Genomic DNA, 16,665 nt, shown 5'->3' on the forward strand with positions numbered 1-16,665 from the left:
CCCCCCCATCCCCTCCTCATAGTGGGTAAGGCCTCCCTTGGGTAGTCAACACAGACTGGCTTACCAAATTGGGGCAGGACCTAGCCCCTCCCCCCTGCATCAAGGCTGAGTAAGGCATTACACCATAGAGAATGGGCTCTAAAAAGCTAGTTCTCATGTACCTGGGATAAGTCCTGGTCCTATTGCCAGAGGTCCACCAACAGATCAAGCCAAACAACTGTTACCCACATTCAGAGAGCCTAGTTTGGTCCCATGCAGGCTTCCCAGCTGTCAGTCCTGAGTCTATGAGCTCCCACCAGCTTGTGTCAGTTGTCTCTGTAGTTTTCCTCATCATGATCTTGACCCCCCTTGCTCCTATAATCCCTCCTCCCTCTCTTCAACTGAACTCCAGGAGCTCGGCCAAGTGCTTGGCTGTGAGTCTCTGCATCTGCTTCCCTCACTCACTGGATGTAGGTTCTATGAGGACAGTTAGGGTATTCACCAATCTGACTATAGGGGAAGGCTAATTCAGGCACCCTCTCCACTATTGCTAGGAGTCTCACCTGGGGTCATCCTTGTGGACTCCTGGGAACTTCCCTGGCACCAGGTTTCTTTCTAGCCCCATATGGCTTACTCTGCCAATATATCTCTTCCTTTGCTCTCCCTATCTTTGCTTTTAAATGGACAATCCAGTGGGAGATTACAGCAGGTAACATACCTGGACCATCAGGTTGTCCCAGGATTTAAAATATTCTGCAGCCCTGTTTGATGAGACACTAAAAGCAGACTTCCTCCTCTTTCATCAGAGGTTTCTGGGAAAATAGATTATAAAAGGGACTGCTGCAAGAGTTGCAGACCATGGGCGACAAAATGTCAGCTAAGAAAGCCCAACTCTGTAGACGGCGACCTAGGTTTGCTATCAGCTGAAGGGAGGCAAAAGGAGCCTGTTCTCAAAGTAGGACTGCTGCCATCTTTCAGATACCAACTCCAAAGACTAAGAGACAGGATCCAGAGTTCCTACGTGCAGCTGGATAGTGCTGCCTCTGGGTACCAGAGTTTGTGGAAACAGCAAGGCTTCTATACGCCAGCACAGAAGGAGACACTAAGCCCCTCATCTGGACTGAGACTAAACAAAAGACAAAAAGTGTATTAACCCAAACTTGGAACCATGGGATCACCCTATGACATACCTATCCAAATTATTGGAGCCACAGGCTCACCCCCACCCCCACCTAAGAGCTGTGGAGGCTACAGCTATTTTAATGAAGACAAATTAACTCTGGGTCAAGACCTTATACTTACAGCATCCCAGCGTATGGTTGAAGCACTCCTCCAAGGAGAAGCAGAACGCTGGCTGTCTAACGACAAGTGTGACACAGGACTAGACTCTACTCCTGGCCCACCCTCCAGTCCAGTTTGAGAAACACACTGACATCAATTCTACTACACTCTTGCCTGATGACCCAGGTGCTCATCCATGACTACCATGAGCCAAAAGATAAAATCAGGTACCTGGGCCCAAAGAGATTTGGGCCCAATCCAGGTACCTTATCCCATAGGGCAGAACTGATTGACCTGACCCAGGCTCTCAGATGGGGAAAAGGAAAGTGTACCACCATATACATAGACCTCCAGTCAGTATGCTTTTACTACTGGGCATGCCCACAGTATGCTCTATAGAGAAAGAGGGCTTTTCATCACTAAGGAAAGGGACATTAAAAAGAAATGTTGTCCCTCCTAGAGGCTGTCCTCCACTGCTGGGCTGCTGACCTGGCTGCCTAACAAACAGCCCTAGGAGAAGTGAGGCCTGTTGATGTTTTGATGACATACCATGACCTGGTGCTTCCTGAGACTCCATGGTAAAGAAGAAAGAAACAATTCAAGCCCACAGGTTGATGGAGGACACCAGAGGGAAAGATCATTCTCTCAGTAACAAGTGGCAGGACTCTGGTAACTGACCTTCATCAGGCTACTCATCTGGAGTCCACTAAACTTTGTGAGTTGATCAGAGCAGGGTATGTTAATATGTTTATGTGGACAGCCTAGTGTGGGATGTCTCAGCCAGATTCGAGGATTGTGCTCAAGTGAATCTAAAACAGAGAGCCCTTACCCAGAAAAGGGTCCAAATAAGAGAGACCAACACACCCCAGCGATCTCTGGGAAAATTGACTTCACCAAGATTTAGCCTGATGGGGAGGATAAAAGTACTTGCTAGTTCTTATAGATACTAGGTGGATAGAAGTGTTTCTCATCCAGACAAAATTGTTCAAATAATAGCTAAAAAGCTCCTCCAGGAACTGGCCCTTGATTTGGCCTCCCCCTAGCAATGGGGTCTGACAATGGCCTGGCTTTCATAGTCAAAACTTCTCAATTACTAGTTAAAGTTTACATATAGATTGAAAACTTAATTGTGCATACAGACTTCAGTGTTCTGGACAGATTAAAAGAATAAATAGTGTGTTAAAAGAAACTATAACAAAATTCTCATTAGAGTCCAGCAAAGGATGGATATGTCTCTTTCCTTTGCTTTGCTTTGCTTCTGCCTGCTGCACCCCATATAGGGAGAGATTCCCCCCCATGAGAGTATGTTTAGAAGACCTCCCCTACTGGTTCCCAGGCTCAGAGAGCAGCAGTTGGCAGAACTCTCTAATCATTCCTTTCTCTAGTCACTACACATCCTTCAGTTCTAGGCTGCTCATCCTAGAGACCCAGCTGACCTCAGAGTTCACCACCAGTTTCCCACTGTTCAAGTTCAGTGACAGTGTCTGGGTCGAGTGGGTAGCTAAAGGGGCACTGGAACTAACCCAGACAGGACCCTACAAGGTGACCCTCTCCACTCCTATGGCAGTGAAGGTATCTGGCATCACACCATGGATCCACCACACCCAGGTCAAGAGAGCAGAAGCCACAGACACTGCTGTCAAATGGACTGACTGTCTCTGGACTATGGTCCCATTGAAATTAAGGTTTCACTGGGCCCCAGACCCTTCCACTCCCTGCCCCTCCACCTCCTCCTAGGTCCTGTGTTCTATACTACAGATATGAATATAGGATTATGAACCAACCCCCACTGCACTCAGGCCTGGACTGGAAACTGAGGAAGACAGATACAGGGAAGGTATTAGCTAGTGTGACTACAGACCAGCAACTCATATTCCATATTGACCTTTACTTGCTGAGGTCCACTTTAAGTGTCTGGTTGTACGGGGAAAAAAGGAAAAATATGGGAGTTTGTCTTCTGAGACAGAAATACAGTTTACAATTCTATGCATGTCCTGCAGCTGGCCCCCTTAGTTGCCAGAAACAAAGGAGTTTCCTTTACAAAAATTGAGGTTGTAAAACTGAGGCTTCCTGAAAATTTCCTTTAAAAGATTCTGGCCTTTGGGAAACAGGAAAAACCTGGGGAAACAGACTCCATGCCACAGGAAGGGACCCTGGGGATAGAGTTTATCACTCACAGCCAGAAATCATCCAGGATTGCTGGTTATGCTTTGATATCCAGCCCCTGTACTGTCAGCCCATTGACTGACAGAACTCACTATGACTGGGGGCAGCCCAAATTAAAGTCAGAGGACTTATAAGGGGCTGAAACTTGTATAATATCCAAAACCTTTAACCTGGGCACTTCCCCTTATTCTGATGCCTGCTGTTCTGACTTATGGGTTAACTCATCTGGACAACAGCAATATCACCGAGCCCCTGAGACTACTTAGTGAGCATGTACCAATGGTTTGACTAAATGTGCCTCTTCTGATGCTTTCCAAACTAAGTAGACAGGTTGATCTGACCTGGAGGTATTAAAACAACAGTTAGATTCCCTTACAGAAATAGTCCTACAAAATTGGAGAGTCTTCGATTTACTGCTCATGAGATAAAAAGTATGCATGGCTTTAGAAAAAGACTGTTGTTTCTATGCTAACTGATTAGAAATAATGAGAAAAAATGTTACCAAGACTTAAAAAGAAACAAAAACATAAAATAAATAATTGGTACCAGTCTCTGTTCTCTTGGGGCCCCCTGGTTAACTACTCTGCTATCAACATTGGCTGGACCTTTAATTCACATTCTGAATGGATTAATTGAGAAGTACTTCATCTTAAACTATATGGCCAATTATTTATGAGTTCAGTAAAATTAATGGTCCTTAGGACTAACTACATCTCTTAAGAGTAGGATGAGTCCGTGATTTGACTCATCCACTAAGACCAGTGTGGAATGTAACAGGGCCCCAGACCTTAGTAGGCCTCCAGACTTTAGCACAATTGACTCCATGATGGAAGTGACTTTAGGCCATAAAACTCAGCACATAGACAGCAACACCTGCCAAAACTGAAACAAAAACCTAATCCGGGGTTGGGGGTTTTAGCTCAGTGGTAGAGTGCTTGCCTAGCAAGCGCAAGGCCCTGGGTTCGATCTTCAGCTCCCCAAAAAAGAAAAAAAAAGTGAGAAGCCAGGCGGTGGTGGCGCATGCCTTTAATCCCAGCACTTGGGAGGCAGAGGCAGGCGGATCTCTGTGAGTTTGAGGCCAGCCTGGGCTACAGAGTGAGTTCCAGGAAAGGCGCAAAGCTACACAGAGAAACCCTGTCTCAAAAATCAAAATCAAAAACAAACTAACTAACTAACTAACTAACAACAACAACAACAAAACCCTAATCCATCAAAGTGTATAGTTTTTGGAAAGTCTCTGTTAGGATCCTGCCCTCACTCCTGCACATGCTCAGCTCAAGGTCTTGAGTCTTACGTCATCAGGGTGTGCTGGTGACTACGTACTCATGGTGTGGTCTCGAAATTTGTGCCTTAAAAGCCATATACAGACCCCATGCTCTCTCTGCTCTCTGCTCTTCTCTGTTACCCTCTTCCCCCACCCCACCATTTTTCTCACCAGGTCTGATCCCCTTTTCCCTGCCCTTTTCCTTCTAATAAAGCTCTGAATATTGATATTGGGTTCTGTCATGACCATGACCATTCCACACTGTAACCAGTGCCACCACCAGCGCCGATTATCATCCTTTCAGACTCTAAATGTACTACCCTTGTTTTTTTTGGCTTCTGTAGTTCTACTTCTAGCTAACTGTTCTTGTTAACTGAAGTGTGTCAATCTATGACATGGTTTTTGTGCTTAAAACCTCACCTGAGATAGGGTTGGGGCCACACTGGAGTTCCAAACACTCCATGTAGTCACAGGCTGGCTAATGAAGACTTTCTATTGACTTAAACCCATGTCTAAGCAGTCTTCTCTAGTGGATACCCCACAACAATTTTGAAGGCCAGAACCTGGGTTTGCACACACACAAAAAAAAAAAAAAAGAAAAAAGAAAGAAAGAAAGAAAGAAAGAAAAGTAAAATGAAGGGAAGAAGAAAGGGAAAGAGGGACAGAAAGAGAGAAAAGTGAAAAATAGTTTAGTTTGCTGACATTAGTGATATTGGATCTTGTCACTATAGGGATGAGATAGCACGTGGGTTTGGCCTTTGCCACTTGAGTTAACTTTCTCTTAAGGCTCTAAGACTAAGACGGCTGTCACTTTAAGGGCTATTTAGCCTTTGAACACTCTTCTTCTGCAGAAGTTCACATTTTAGGAGGAAATGGGTGGAGCAATAGAACACACGTAACATGGAAGCAAAATGAAGTGAGAAAGGTGGCAAGGAAGAATGAGGGAAAGGGAGGAGAGTCAAGAAAAACAAATTACAGTTGGAAATGCCACAGGGAGCTTTAGAACTTTGTGTGCCAATTAAAAATACTAGCCAGCTGTGCTGGTGCGCACCTTTAATCCCCGCACTTGGGAGGAAAGGCAAATGGGTCTCTGTGAGTTTGAGGTCTGCCTGGTGTACATAGTGAGGCCCTGTCAAAGAAAGAAAGGAAGGAAGAAAGAGAGGGGGGAGGGAGGAAGGGAGAGAGGGAGGGAGAGAGGGAGAGAGAGAGAGAGAGAGAGAGAGAGAGAGAGAGAGAAAAGACATTTAAAAAATGAAAGTGAGACATATCAGAGGAATCAAACTCTCTATAAAGACACTTGGGTGTAGTTAGATAAACACTGTAAGGTACTATGAAGAATTTAGTGTTGGGTCTTTATTGTAAGCATCTTTGTTTGTTTGTTTGCTTGTTTGTTTGTTTGAGACAGTATCTCACTATGTAGCTCCGGCTGTCCTGGAACTTACTGTATAGACCAGTCTGGCTCATAGAGATGCTCCTGCCTCTGTCTCCTGAGTACAGGGATTAAAGGCGTGCGCCACCATGCCCAGCTATTGTATCTTTTTTTTTTTTTTTTTTTTGAGCTGAGGATCGAACCCAGGGCCTTGCGCTTGCTAGGCAAGCACTTTACCACTGAGCTAAATCCCCAACCCTATTGTATCTTTTAATGGTTGAATTTCTTTCAGTAAGCTGGAGGGTGGGATTTGATCTTCTGATTGACAGTGGTCAGACCCTTACATTATCTCTAGTTGCTTTGATTGGGAAGCTGAGAGTAGAGCAGTCAGTCTTTTGGAAGTAGGCAGGACTGTCATCACAGCAACCATGGCACACGGAGGAAACTACACTACAGCTGTATGCAACCACAGTTGATGCTCAAGTCAAGATTCCTAATACGCAGGTCTTGTTCTAGTCAGAACTTCTCCTAGGCATCTTGCATTGGCTTTAGAGAACTCCATTCTGGGCAAAGGAAGCCTTGATAAGCTCAGTGTTACGACGTTCCTCTTCGCTTGGGAAAGGAGGGGTAGCACTCCCACAATGACTGGGCAAAAAGCTAATGCATGCATGGTGCTAAGGCCAGGCTTGTAATTCAGTTCGTAGGGCAGATTTGCAATTGGTGGAGCTAGAAAATATGCACATGCGGCACTGGAAATGGTGGAATTACAGTCTGTATACAAACATGCCTCATCCTTTTTCTTGCTATAAAATCAACGTGTTCACTACATTTTTTTTTAGGTGGTTCTGACAGGTTTCTTACTGTACACCACTCCACACTCACAGTACTACAATAGGCTCAGTAATGACATCAAAATAGACTGGGCATATATAATCTTTATTATTCAGACTTTTAAATTTTTTTTGAGATTTTATACATGAGTATTGTATTTACATCATTCCCACCCTTCCCTTACCCCCAACTCTTCCTGTATCCTCCCAACTCCCTCCCAAGTTCATAATGTTGTCTTCTTTAATTAGGATTGTTAAATCTATATATATTTACATACATATGTGAATAAAGAAATACAGCTGGGCAGTGGTGGTGTATGTCTTTAATCCCAGCACTTGGGAGGCAGTGGCAGGCAGATCTTTGTGAGTTCAAGGCTAGCCTGGTCTACAGAGTGAGTACAGTCAGGGCTATACAGAGAAACCCTGTCTCAAAAAACCAAAAACCAAAATGATAAAACAACAAAAGTATGGAGAAGATGGCTTCAAATTCATGTGCAGTGACATACTGTTTATGCCAGCTATAAATTGGGGAAAAGAAAGTGAACCGCATGGAGAAATATAAAATTAATGAACCCTGGAGATGATCAGAGGAAAATCATATGGCCCTTGAGAGACAACAGAGAATATCAGCTATTGACAACTCTCCAGACCCTCTGAAACTTTATTTGACTACATTTCCTTCCTTTAGACTCAAAGAAAAAATATAATATATAATAAATGTGAGCTTAAAATACTCACTCAGCCACACCACTGACATATGAACTTTTATTTTATGTGCATTGGTCTTTTGCCTGGATGTATGTCTGTGTGATGGTGTCAGATCCCCTGGAACTGGAGTTTAAGACAGTTGTGAGCTGCCATGTGGGTGCTAGGAATTGAACCCAGGTCCTCTGGAAGAGCAGCCAGTAATCTTAACTGCTGAGCCATCTCTCCAGCCTCCTTTTAAATCTTTTTTAAAGCTATTTTTATGTGGGTTTTAGTTTTTTACAACTCAAAAAGACCTGACTAGAAAATGAATTAAAGACAATGAGAACAATAACGATTTGCAGATTAAAATAAGTACAGAATAAAGGAGAGACAAGGCTATCAGACTTCTGTTCCGTTGCTGGAAAACTTTTCACAAGGGCGATGAAGATCCTTTGAAATGAGCCCTAACAAACTCTTTTTCTTGACTTGGTTTATAGTCTTTTGTAATTCAGTCACTTATCTTAGATCCCTGATGTTTTCATATGAGAATGAACACTTGCTTTCAACCTGTTTGGTTAAAAGTCATCAGCAGGGAGTCAGAAGATTAATTTCAGGGTGTTTTTTTTAAAGTTCTTTCCCTCTTTCTTCTCCCCTTCTCCCATTCCCACCTCCAGAAAAATGAAACACACACTCATACCCTGTCAAAAAACATAAACAAGTGAGCAATTGATAGGTACAGCCAATTATTTGACTAGTGAAAAGCCAACTAATTAATATATGCCACATACACTTACACAGAGCAACCTTTTGCCCATCATTCTCTTCCCTGCATATGCTTGCCTTTAATTCTAATGAAAGCTATTTTAGGACAGTTTTTAATGGTACTGCTGTTTATGACAGAGGTAATAGCTATGATAATGTCTCCTTACTATCTTCTTCACGTGAAAGCAAATTAAGGGCTAAGCCTTTTATTCTTAGAAATAATAGTCATACAATTGTTTGCCCAGCTTCTATCAAAAGTCCTTAGTAATTTTGGAATCAGTGGACCTTTCTATGAACCTCCTAGAGGACTGTTGTCAAGTTCTACTCAGCATGGTAAAATGTCTGCAAAGCACGTGCACATTTCCTACTGTAATCTGTCGCTCAGCAATATGGAGTTTTACCTAGGGGAATACAAGTAGCAAAGGTACATAGTCAAGTTCAATGTGTGTTACTAAGAAATAGCTTGGAACCATGGCTTAATATTTCTCAACACTTTTAGCTCCGTGGTTATATTTAATTGCATTCCATCCAGAAATACACGTCTCCTATCTATCCTGATGCACATCTTTCATTGAATGGCATCCACTCCACAGCCGGTGAAGGTTGGTATTCAGACAGACTGGAATGACATGTAAGAAGAAAACCAGCAAAGGTTCAAGTGGCTGTGATGAGAGAAGTGGCATTGTCCAAGATTATACAGACTATTCGGGAGCCTAGAGGGATTAGTGTGTCTATTTCTAAAGGATACAGAGGAGGGAGACTGTTTGGGCGTTTGTATTTCCTGGACGATTTTTAAGTGTCACTCACGATAGAAAACATATTCAGTGTAAGAAGTCCAGATCCTGTCATCTGTTTGGTCGTGTGTGACAGTGCAGGTGCCAGTGGAATTGCATGCTACCATGTGGAAGCCAGCATCAGCTAGTTTGTCGAAGGCTTGTTCCAAAAAAGTGAATTTGAGGTAGTATCGAGAAGTATATCGCTCAGGAGGGCGGTCTGGGTCTCTGCTCTCATTCAGAGTGTCGCCAAACACTTCTTTGGCCAAAGAGATCTTACCACACACCATGATTCTGGCCACACGGCGGAATTTGGCGTCTGTTTGGCTGTCCCTGCCCAGAGTATAGGAGCCTCGATAGCCAATAGTGATGAAGCCAGCCTTCTTGAGCTCAGAACCAGTGGCAGCTGTCAGAAGCATGGAGTTATCAGGGCCACTGAGATGAATGGTGTTAGTTGAAGAGAAATTAAAAGTGGTGTCGATACTAGGGGAAAGCTCTTCTAGATCAATTTGACATGAGTCGTTGCCAACTGAGCTGAGCGTGTTCATCTTAAGAGCCAACATCTTGGCCAGTTCTGGCAACTTAAAGTATTCTGCTTCCCTATGGAGCCGGCCGCACTCTGGAAAATGGTCAGGAAGCACTACCTGCAGATCTCTCATGTAGTCTAGGACATAACGAAAGAGAAAACCATCTCGATCTATGAAGAATCTCCCTTTGTTGTCCTGGATCAGGGAGCAAGGGTTCTTTACACTGAACATTTCCCAGAGCCGGGAACCAGGAATGCTGATCAGAGTAGGATAGCGAGTTATATATACCTGGCCACCTACATTGAGTTCAATAATCTCAGGAAAATTGCTGCAAGCCTCAGATGGTTCGACACAACTTGACTTTTCGGGCATGGCCATGTTGACCTGAAAAAACAAAACATTACTTTTGAGTAAGAATGGATAACAAATACAAGGCTGGGGAGATTGCTCAACCTGTAAAAACACTAGCCATATAATCCTGATGAGTGGTCTGATCCTGAATCCATATATCTGTAATACCAGATGCCTAGAAGAGGTGGGGACAGAATTTGCTAGAAGTTTGTGTGGCAGCTGGTGTAGAGTTTGTAGCACAGCAGAAACAAGAAAGATTCCATCTCAACAATGTGCAAAGAGGGAACTGACTTCTGAATCTTTTCCTTTGACCTCCACATGCGGACCATGGTACACATGTGGACCATGGTACACACGCATTCACACACACCTCATGTTTATTGATGGAAAAGAAGGAAGAATAAACTCATGAAAAAGCATAATCGTTTGCCCATTAACTATGCTAACTTGAGAGCAGCAGCATCGAAAAGACTTCATGGTTTGGCTTTGCCATCTTTGCCCTTTTTTGAGCCTTCTGTCACCCTAAGTAAGAGCTCTACCACCGAGCAAAGCCCAGCCCTTCCTATGTTCAGAATTTCTTTGTAAATGCCCATGTGTCAGACAATATTTGTCATTTCATGGCAGGTTACCATAGTTTATGCAAGACCCCCTTTCTTCAATGTTTCTGTTTTTCCACTTTATCTTCTCAGCTCATTCACGTGCCTGTCTCTGACCCCAACACAGACAACCACGTTGGTATAGGTAGTGTACATCTTCTTATGTATGTATTCTTAGAAAATGAATTTTAGGGTTTTAAATATATGTGCTATTATATTATATATTTCCTCCCTGATTTTCTTCACTCTTGGTACTATATTATTCAGATACCTTTTGTTGATATATACATGTATATTATTCTCTTGTTTCTAATTATATTATAAAATCTTGATATGTTCATCTAACACATTTTATCAACCACTCCCAGTGGCTGAAGCCTTAATTGTTTTAATCTACCTGTCCCAGTATACATTCCTGTACATGTTGTCTATGATTTCCAAGTCTTGGCCACTTCCTGTCTTCTACTCTTCAGCTCCACATTGGTGGCTCCTTGCTGACTGCTTTGGCAGCACCTCAATCCTAGCAGGTTCAAAATCACCTTTGTGTACATGAAAGTGTTTTTTAAAAATAGAAACCATTATTATTTGTCTTCATGTTTTCAGCACAAATAAGTCACATTCTTTGACTTTTCTCCTGTGAGAAGCACAATTTTACATCATCTACATTGACATTCTAAATGCTGACTCATCGTATTGATTCATCCCTCCTTATTCATATTTGTCACTAACCTAGAAACCATTCCTTTGTGATGTCTCTTGGACACACATTATTCCTACTGACATGTGTTTTATATTGTGCACTAATGTAAGACCCTCCTAATAGCTTGTCTTTCTCTGGCTGTTCCACATACACATCTGTCACATACACATTCATTTCCATAAAATATTCCAACTTCTGATACCAGATCAGTTGCTATATTATCTTCTCTGTTTATTTACTGCTATTAAACGGTCCCAATTTACCTATATACCAAATACAAATCTCCCACCAGGAATCTCAAAACTCTAAACTAGTTGCATCTCCTCTTCAACAACAAGATCATGTAACACTATATATAGGACTTAGGAGCTGGGCCAACAGTGACATACACTTGTTTTTCATACATATAAGTATTAGCAGATATAATAAAAAAGAGTCAGTAAAATGTAGTAATTAATAACAAGCTCTGTGGTCTTCTGCTTGAGTTTAGATACCAGCATAACTACTTTTTAGTTATATGTTGGGCAAAGTTTTTGAATCTGTTATTGAACAGTTTGTGGATAATAAAAATAATTACTTCATCAGCTAAGAAAAATGCCCAGCATATAATTCACTGTTTTTACAATGAACATAATTAATAATATAAACTAAATTAAATAAAAAAAAATAATCTGAAAGCTATGAGAAAATAAAATGAAGGCAAAAATATTGGCTCCAAAATTCCATAAGCTGGTCTTTGCTTTGCTCTTTGCTCATTAATTCAAGTTATCTTTCCCTTTGAAAGAACGGAGACATTAGGCACACTGGACCCATACCCAGTCCTTCAAGCTCATCCACTTTTTCATGCCCGTGTGCCTAAAACTTAGGATTCTGTATGTTTACATATACTTTTTATTTGTTCTATTAATTCAATTCCTCTCTGCTCCTTTCTTGTGAAATCATAAAAGAAGCTGTCAGGTTTGAATTAGAATCCTGATTCTGCCAGTTATTAGCTGGGTAGCCTTGGGCAAACTGTGTGTTTTCTTCTCCAAGCTTTGATTTCTTTATCCAGAAAATGGTTATAGAAAAAAAAAGCCCTGATCAATAAGATGAGAAGGAAATTGTATATAAGGTATAAAAGTACTTAAAACAGTGTTTGCTGTGGAATAAGTACTTATCAGATGATTACTTACATTAGCTTCCTGAACTTGTCTTCGATCAGTGATCTCAACCTTCCTAATGCTGTGACCCTTTAATACAGTTCCTCATGTTGTGGTGACCCTCAACCATAAAATCATTTTCATTGATAGTTCGTAATTGTAATTTTGCTACTGTAATGAATCATAATGCAAGTATCTAATTTGAAGGATATCTGGTATGCGACCCCTGTGAAAGGGTTGTCTGACCCCCAAAGGGAGGTCACTGGTTTAGAAAAAGTGATGAAGGATTGCTTTCCACTGAGATGGTACTCAGTGTGTCACAGCAATCCATTGAGATGCTGCTTAAATGATCCATCCTGTCGAACTTTCAACCCCATCCCTTTATATTCTGTGTTACTGCTGCAATTTAGAAATACTTGTATTGGAACACCTGACAGCATTCTGGAGTTGCATATTTATGTAGCTATCTGTGACTAATATAGCCTCAGATAGAAAGTAATCTCGATCTATCCTTCTTTGGGTCAGCAGCACTGTAAGCCTGGTAGGTAGCAAGATTGGAGTAGCCATTGGATGTTGAGTAAAGCACCAGCAAACTCATGTTATAATAATGCCATTAACTTCATAATTCCAGAGTAGATGAGTAGAAATCCATTTCTAGAAATCCATATGTGCAAAAGAAACGTAACTGATTTTGTAGATTTCTGAATTCAAAAGGTGTTATTCTTCAAAAAATACTATCAAAAGTGAAGATGTTTCCCTCCATTGAACAAACAGATCATTTCTCTCCTTACTGCTTTAGATACAGTTCTGTATAAGTCAACTTGAACTAGGCACTTAGAAAGCACGCTTGCTCAAAAAGCATTGACTCATTGGGCCCACAGGTTAACTAAAAGCAAGGTGAAAGTCAGATACCTCTGCCTGCATTCTGCATCTGTCTGTCTCCTTTCCTTCAGCTGAAGATACTCAGGTGAATCATTGTCTTGAATCTTTCCTCTTGAGTCACCTTGGATCCCAGGAATGGAATGGCAGAAACAGACCACCCTCCAGGAAAGGGCGATAATCCCTAACAGTCCATCAGAAACAACAAGAAGCACACTGATCCCTCCACACAATAGGGTTTTTTCAGGTCATCTTACTGGACCAAAGCTGAAATGGTCAAGAAGACCACATCTTGCCTAGGGCTGTTTAATTATACATGCCTCTTGCCTTTGTACCAATTCTCCCTCTTCTCAGCGTGGAGCAGAGAATATATATATATATATATATATATATATATATATATATATATATATATATTTGCACAATTACTTGTTTCTCTGTCATATTGGTGATATATCCTGGAGGCAGATGCTGTCAGAACCCAGATTTCAGTCATGAAAACTTCAGTTATTAGCCAATGATCCAAAATCTTATGAATCAGTTATAGTCAATCTAGGGAAGTGGTTCTCAACCTGTGGGTCACAACCCTTTGGGATTTGAAGGATTCTTTCTTTCAAAGGAGTTGCATATCCTGCATGTCAGATATTTACATTACGATTCCAAACAGGGCAAAGTTACAGTCGTGAAGTAACAACAAAATAATTTTATGGCTGTGAGTCACCACAGCATGAGGAACTGTATTAAAGGGTCACAGCATCAGGAAGGGTGAGAGCCACTGCTCTGGGAATCAAGCTGGGTCTCCCGTTTTGTCACTCATCTTAACAAAGCAGTGTTAGCTAATTTCAAAAGGACAGAGCCTTTACTCTGGGAGAAGAAATCAGAACAAAAGTCAGGACAGAACAGTACCGGAGCTTCAATTGCTGCCTTTCTCAAGCATGTTTTTAAACATAAACAGAAATTTTACTCTGAAACTCTACTTGTGACGTTATTCCTCATAGCTAGGAATCTCAATGTGTTTGTTGGTTTGGTTTGGTTTGTTTTTTGTTGTTGTTTTTGTTTGTTTGTTTGGTTGGTTGATTTGGATTTTTTATTTTTAGAAAGAAATCGGAAGTAATTTCTTTAATAAATGAGCAGATCCCGTTGAAAACAGCCCCTTGTGCACTATGCCATGAAGTCAGGAAGGACATACTCCACAAACAGGAAGATGTTTACTGTTTGCAGGGTTTTGCAATGGATAACTTCTTCCTCCCTTCCTCCATCCCAGTGTTCTCTGCTGAGCTGCTTCTTTTTATTGAACCACAAGTTTATGAAATGCTTTTTTTTTTCTTTTTTGTGAGGGGTCTGGGGGGCAAAGGGCAGCCTTTCAAGAAACCCTGAAATGCCTCATTTAGTCTCTTTTGTGAACCCAACTTTGATAAGGGTTTGTTGGTAGTGCCCTCGGTAAATCAAATAAGAGTCCCTGTAAGGAGGAAGTAAATGGGGTGACACAATACAAATGGCTTAAACCAGGCGGAAGAGAAGCCAGATAAAAGCAGCTGTCTTCCAAGCCTGGAAGAACTGAGTTGTGTGTTCTAGTGTTTCAAAGGCGGTGAGGAAACTAACCGAAGTCTCTCTCTCTCCCTATCTGGCTCAGGATAATTCTACTTGTAACCAAGATCCATGTTTCCAAAGACAAAAGTCAGCTACAGCAAAGTACACCATACTGTGTGCTCGCCAGTATGATATGCGACTGCCTGAAAATATGCAGGAAGACATTTCTGAGAAAAGCAGACACTTTATCAATAACCAGTTTCCAGTTTTACTAAGCTGGAAATCCCTATGCCTTAACCCCCCTTTCCTCCCTCCTTCCATTTGCTTCCGTAGTCCTTCACTTTTCTGTTTCTACTGGCTTCTGTCCCTCTCCTCTTTTATATCAATACATTTTAAATATGCACTCCTTTGGAAGAACAAACCCACACGTTTAAATTAGAAAAGCAACTCCCACCTTGTGTGCTGCTCCGATTCAGGATTCCAAGAAATCAAAAGTAGTTAACAGCTAATCTGGACGTGTAAGCACAGGGGGAAAACAACTTTAAGAATTAAGTAACAGTTCTTTGCCTCAGCAATATTCCCTTCTGCTTCCAACTACCTTGTCTCTGTGACTTTTTATCTGCCCATAAAAGAATATATTAGCGTTGAAACCCATCAAAATGCTTTACAAATTAACCGGATGCTGAAAACCAGTCTGAATTTCCCCTCAGAAAGTGCTTCGGCTGCTTTTGGAGCTCTAAACTGCCTTACAGACACGGTTTCACAGTAGAACCTCTCTCAACACAGCAACAACAGCTGTGCCTAGCCCCGGCGCAAATGCAGAAGCTCTGGGATTCCAGATGCAATGGACTGGAAATGGAAGACAGGGAGGTTGATAGCATAGTTACCTTGAATCTCCAGCCACTGAGGTACCGGCAAAGCGAAGCTTCCCGACTCTGAGAGCTCAGCTCCCCCAGGAATGCCTTTCTGTTCTTCCGCTCTCTTGCTGTGTGCTTTGGTGCTTGGTTTGAGTTTTCCTCTGTACAACCAGCAGTCGGGGAAACCCTCCTCCCCTGCTATGACACACTTGACTTCCTCTCCAGCCCGGCCTCCTTACTCTGCAGCCCAAGGAAGAAGCAGAGCAAAGCAAAGGAGAAGGAAGGCACAGAAGGAGGAGGGGGCGGCCAACAAAGGTGGTGGCGGTGATAGGAGAAATTTTGTTCATCTTGGGTCCAGCAGAGCAAGGAAACATTTTGCAGTGACAATTCCATGAATTATTTGTAAGGGTTTTGTTGTTTTGTTTGTTTGTTTCTGAAGTAAGGCCTTCTTAACATCCCCAGGCTAGCCTTGAAATTTACATCCTTTTGTGTCAGGCTCTGGAGTGCTGGGATCACAGGTGTGGACAGCCACATCCACTCTGAATGGAGTTTTCATTGACGAATTGGTTAAATTCTGAACTTGATATTAGGTGTATTTACTTTAATGCACATAAATCCTGCATGTCAGATAGTATGCTAAGTGCCGGGAATAAAGAAATACTGTACACGTTTTTCTTTCTCAAAAATAAATTCACTGTGAGTGTTTAAACTGTTATGGATACGAAAAGCGCAGTGTTGTAGGAACAAAAAGGAAGCTATCTGGGGAAATCTGAAGGCTTCCTGGAGGATAAACTAAACTGAGTTTTACCAGATGGATGAGAATGAAGCCACAAGAAGAAAGACAGACTCAGTATTGCAGGCCGAAGGGACAGTGTCAACAAGATGTGGAAAAGCACACCATGTATTAGGCCTACACTCAACTGTTTCTGAAGGCCAGAGTCAAGAAAGTAGGCTGCCTCGTTCCTAAAACCCAAG

General features: G+C 42.0%; 1 protein-coding gene across 2 annotated transcripts; it reads right to left on the bottom strand.

Annotated features, from left to right (window-relative positions):
* Window positions 1-8,245: 8,245 nt before the first annotated feature.
* LOC118574200 (BTB/POZ domain-containing protein KCTD12-like) lies at window positions 8,246-15,873 on the bottom strand. Of its 2 annotated transcripts, XM_036174955.1 has the most exons (3): window positions 15,721-15,873; window positions 15,288-15,343; window positions 8,246-10,022 (listed from the first exon to the last, which is right to left on the bottom strand). In XM_036174955.1, the coding sequence occupies exon 3, from the start codon at window positions 10,014-10,016 to the stop codon at window positions 9,138-9,140; it is 879 nt and encodes a 292-aa protein (XP_036030848.1). In that variant the 5' UTR covers window positions 10,017-10,022; window positions 15,288-15,343; window positions 15,721-15,873; the 3' UTR covers window positions 8,246-9,137. The 2 variants fall into 2 exon arrangements, with proteins under 2 accessions (XP_036030848.1, XP_036030846.1); XM_036174953.1 differs by lacking the exon at window positions 15,288-15,343.
* Window positions 15,874-16,665: the final 792 nt, after the last annotated feature.

This window comes from Onychomys torridus, chromosome X (assembly GCF_903995425.1).
Source record: "Onychomys torridus chromosome X, mOncTor1.1, whole genome shotgun sequence".
Taxonomy (NCBI): Eukaryota; Metazoa; Chordata; class Mammalia; order Rodentia; family Cricetidae; genus Onychomys; species Onychomys torridus.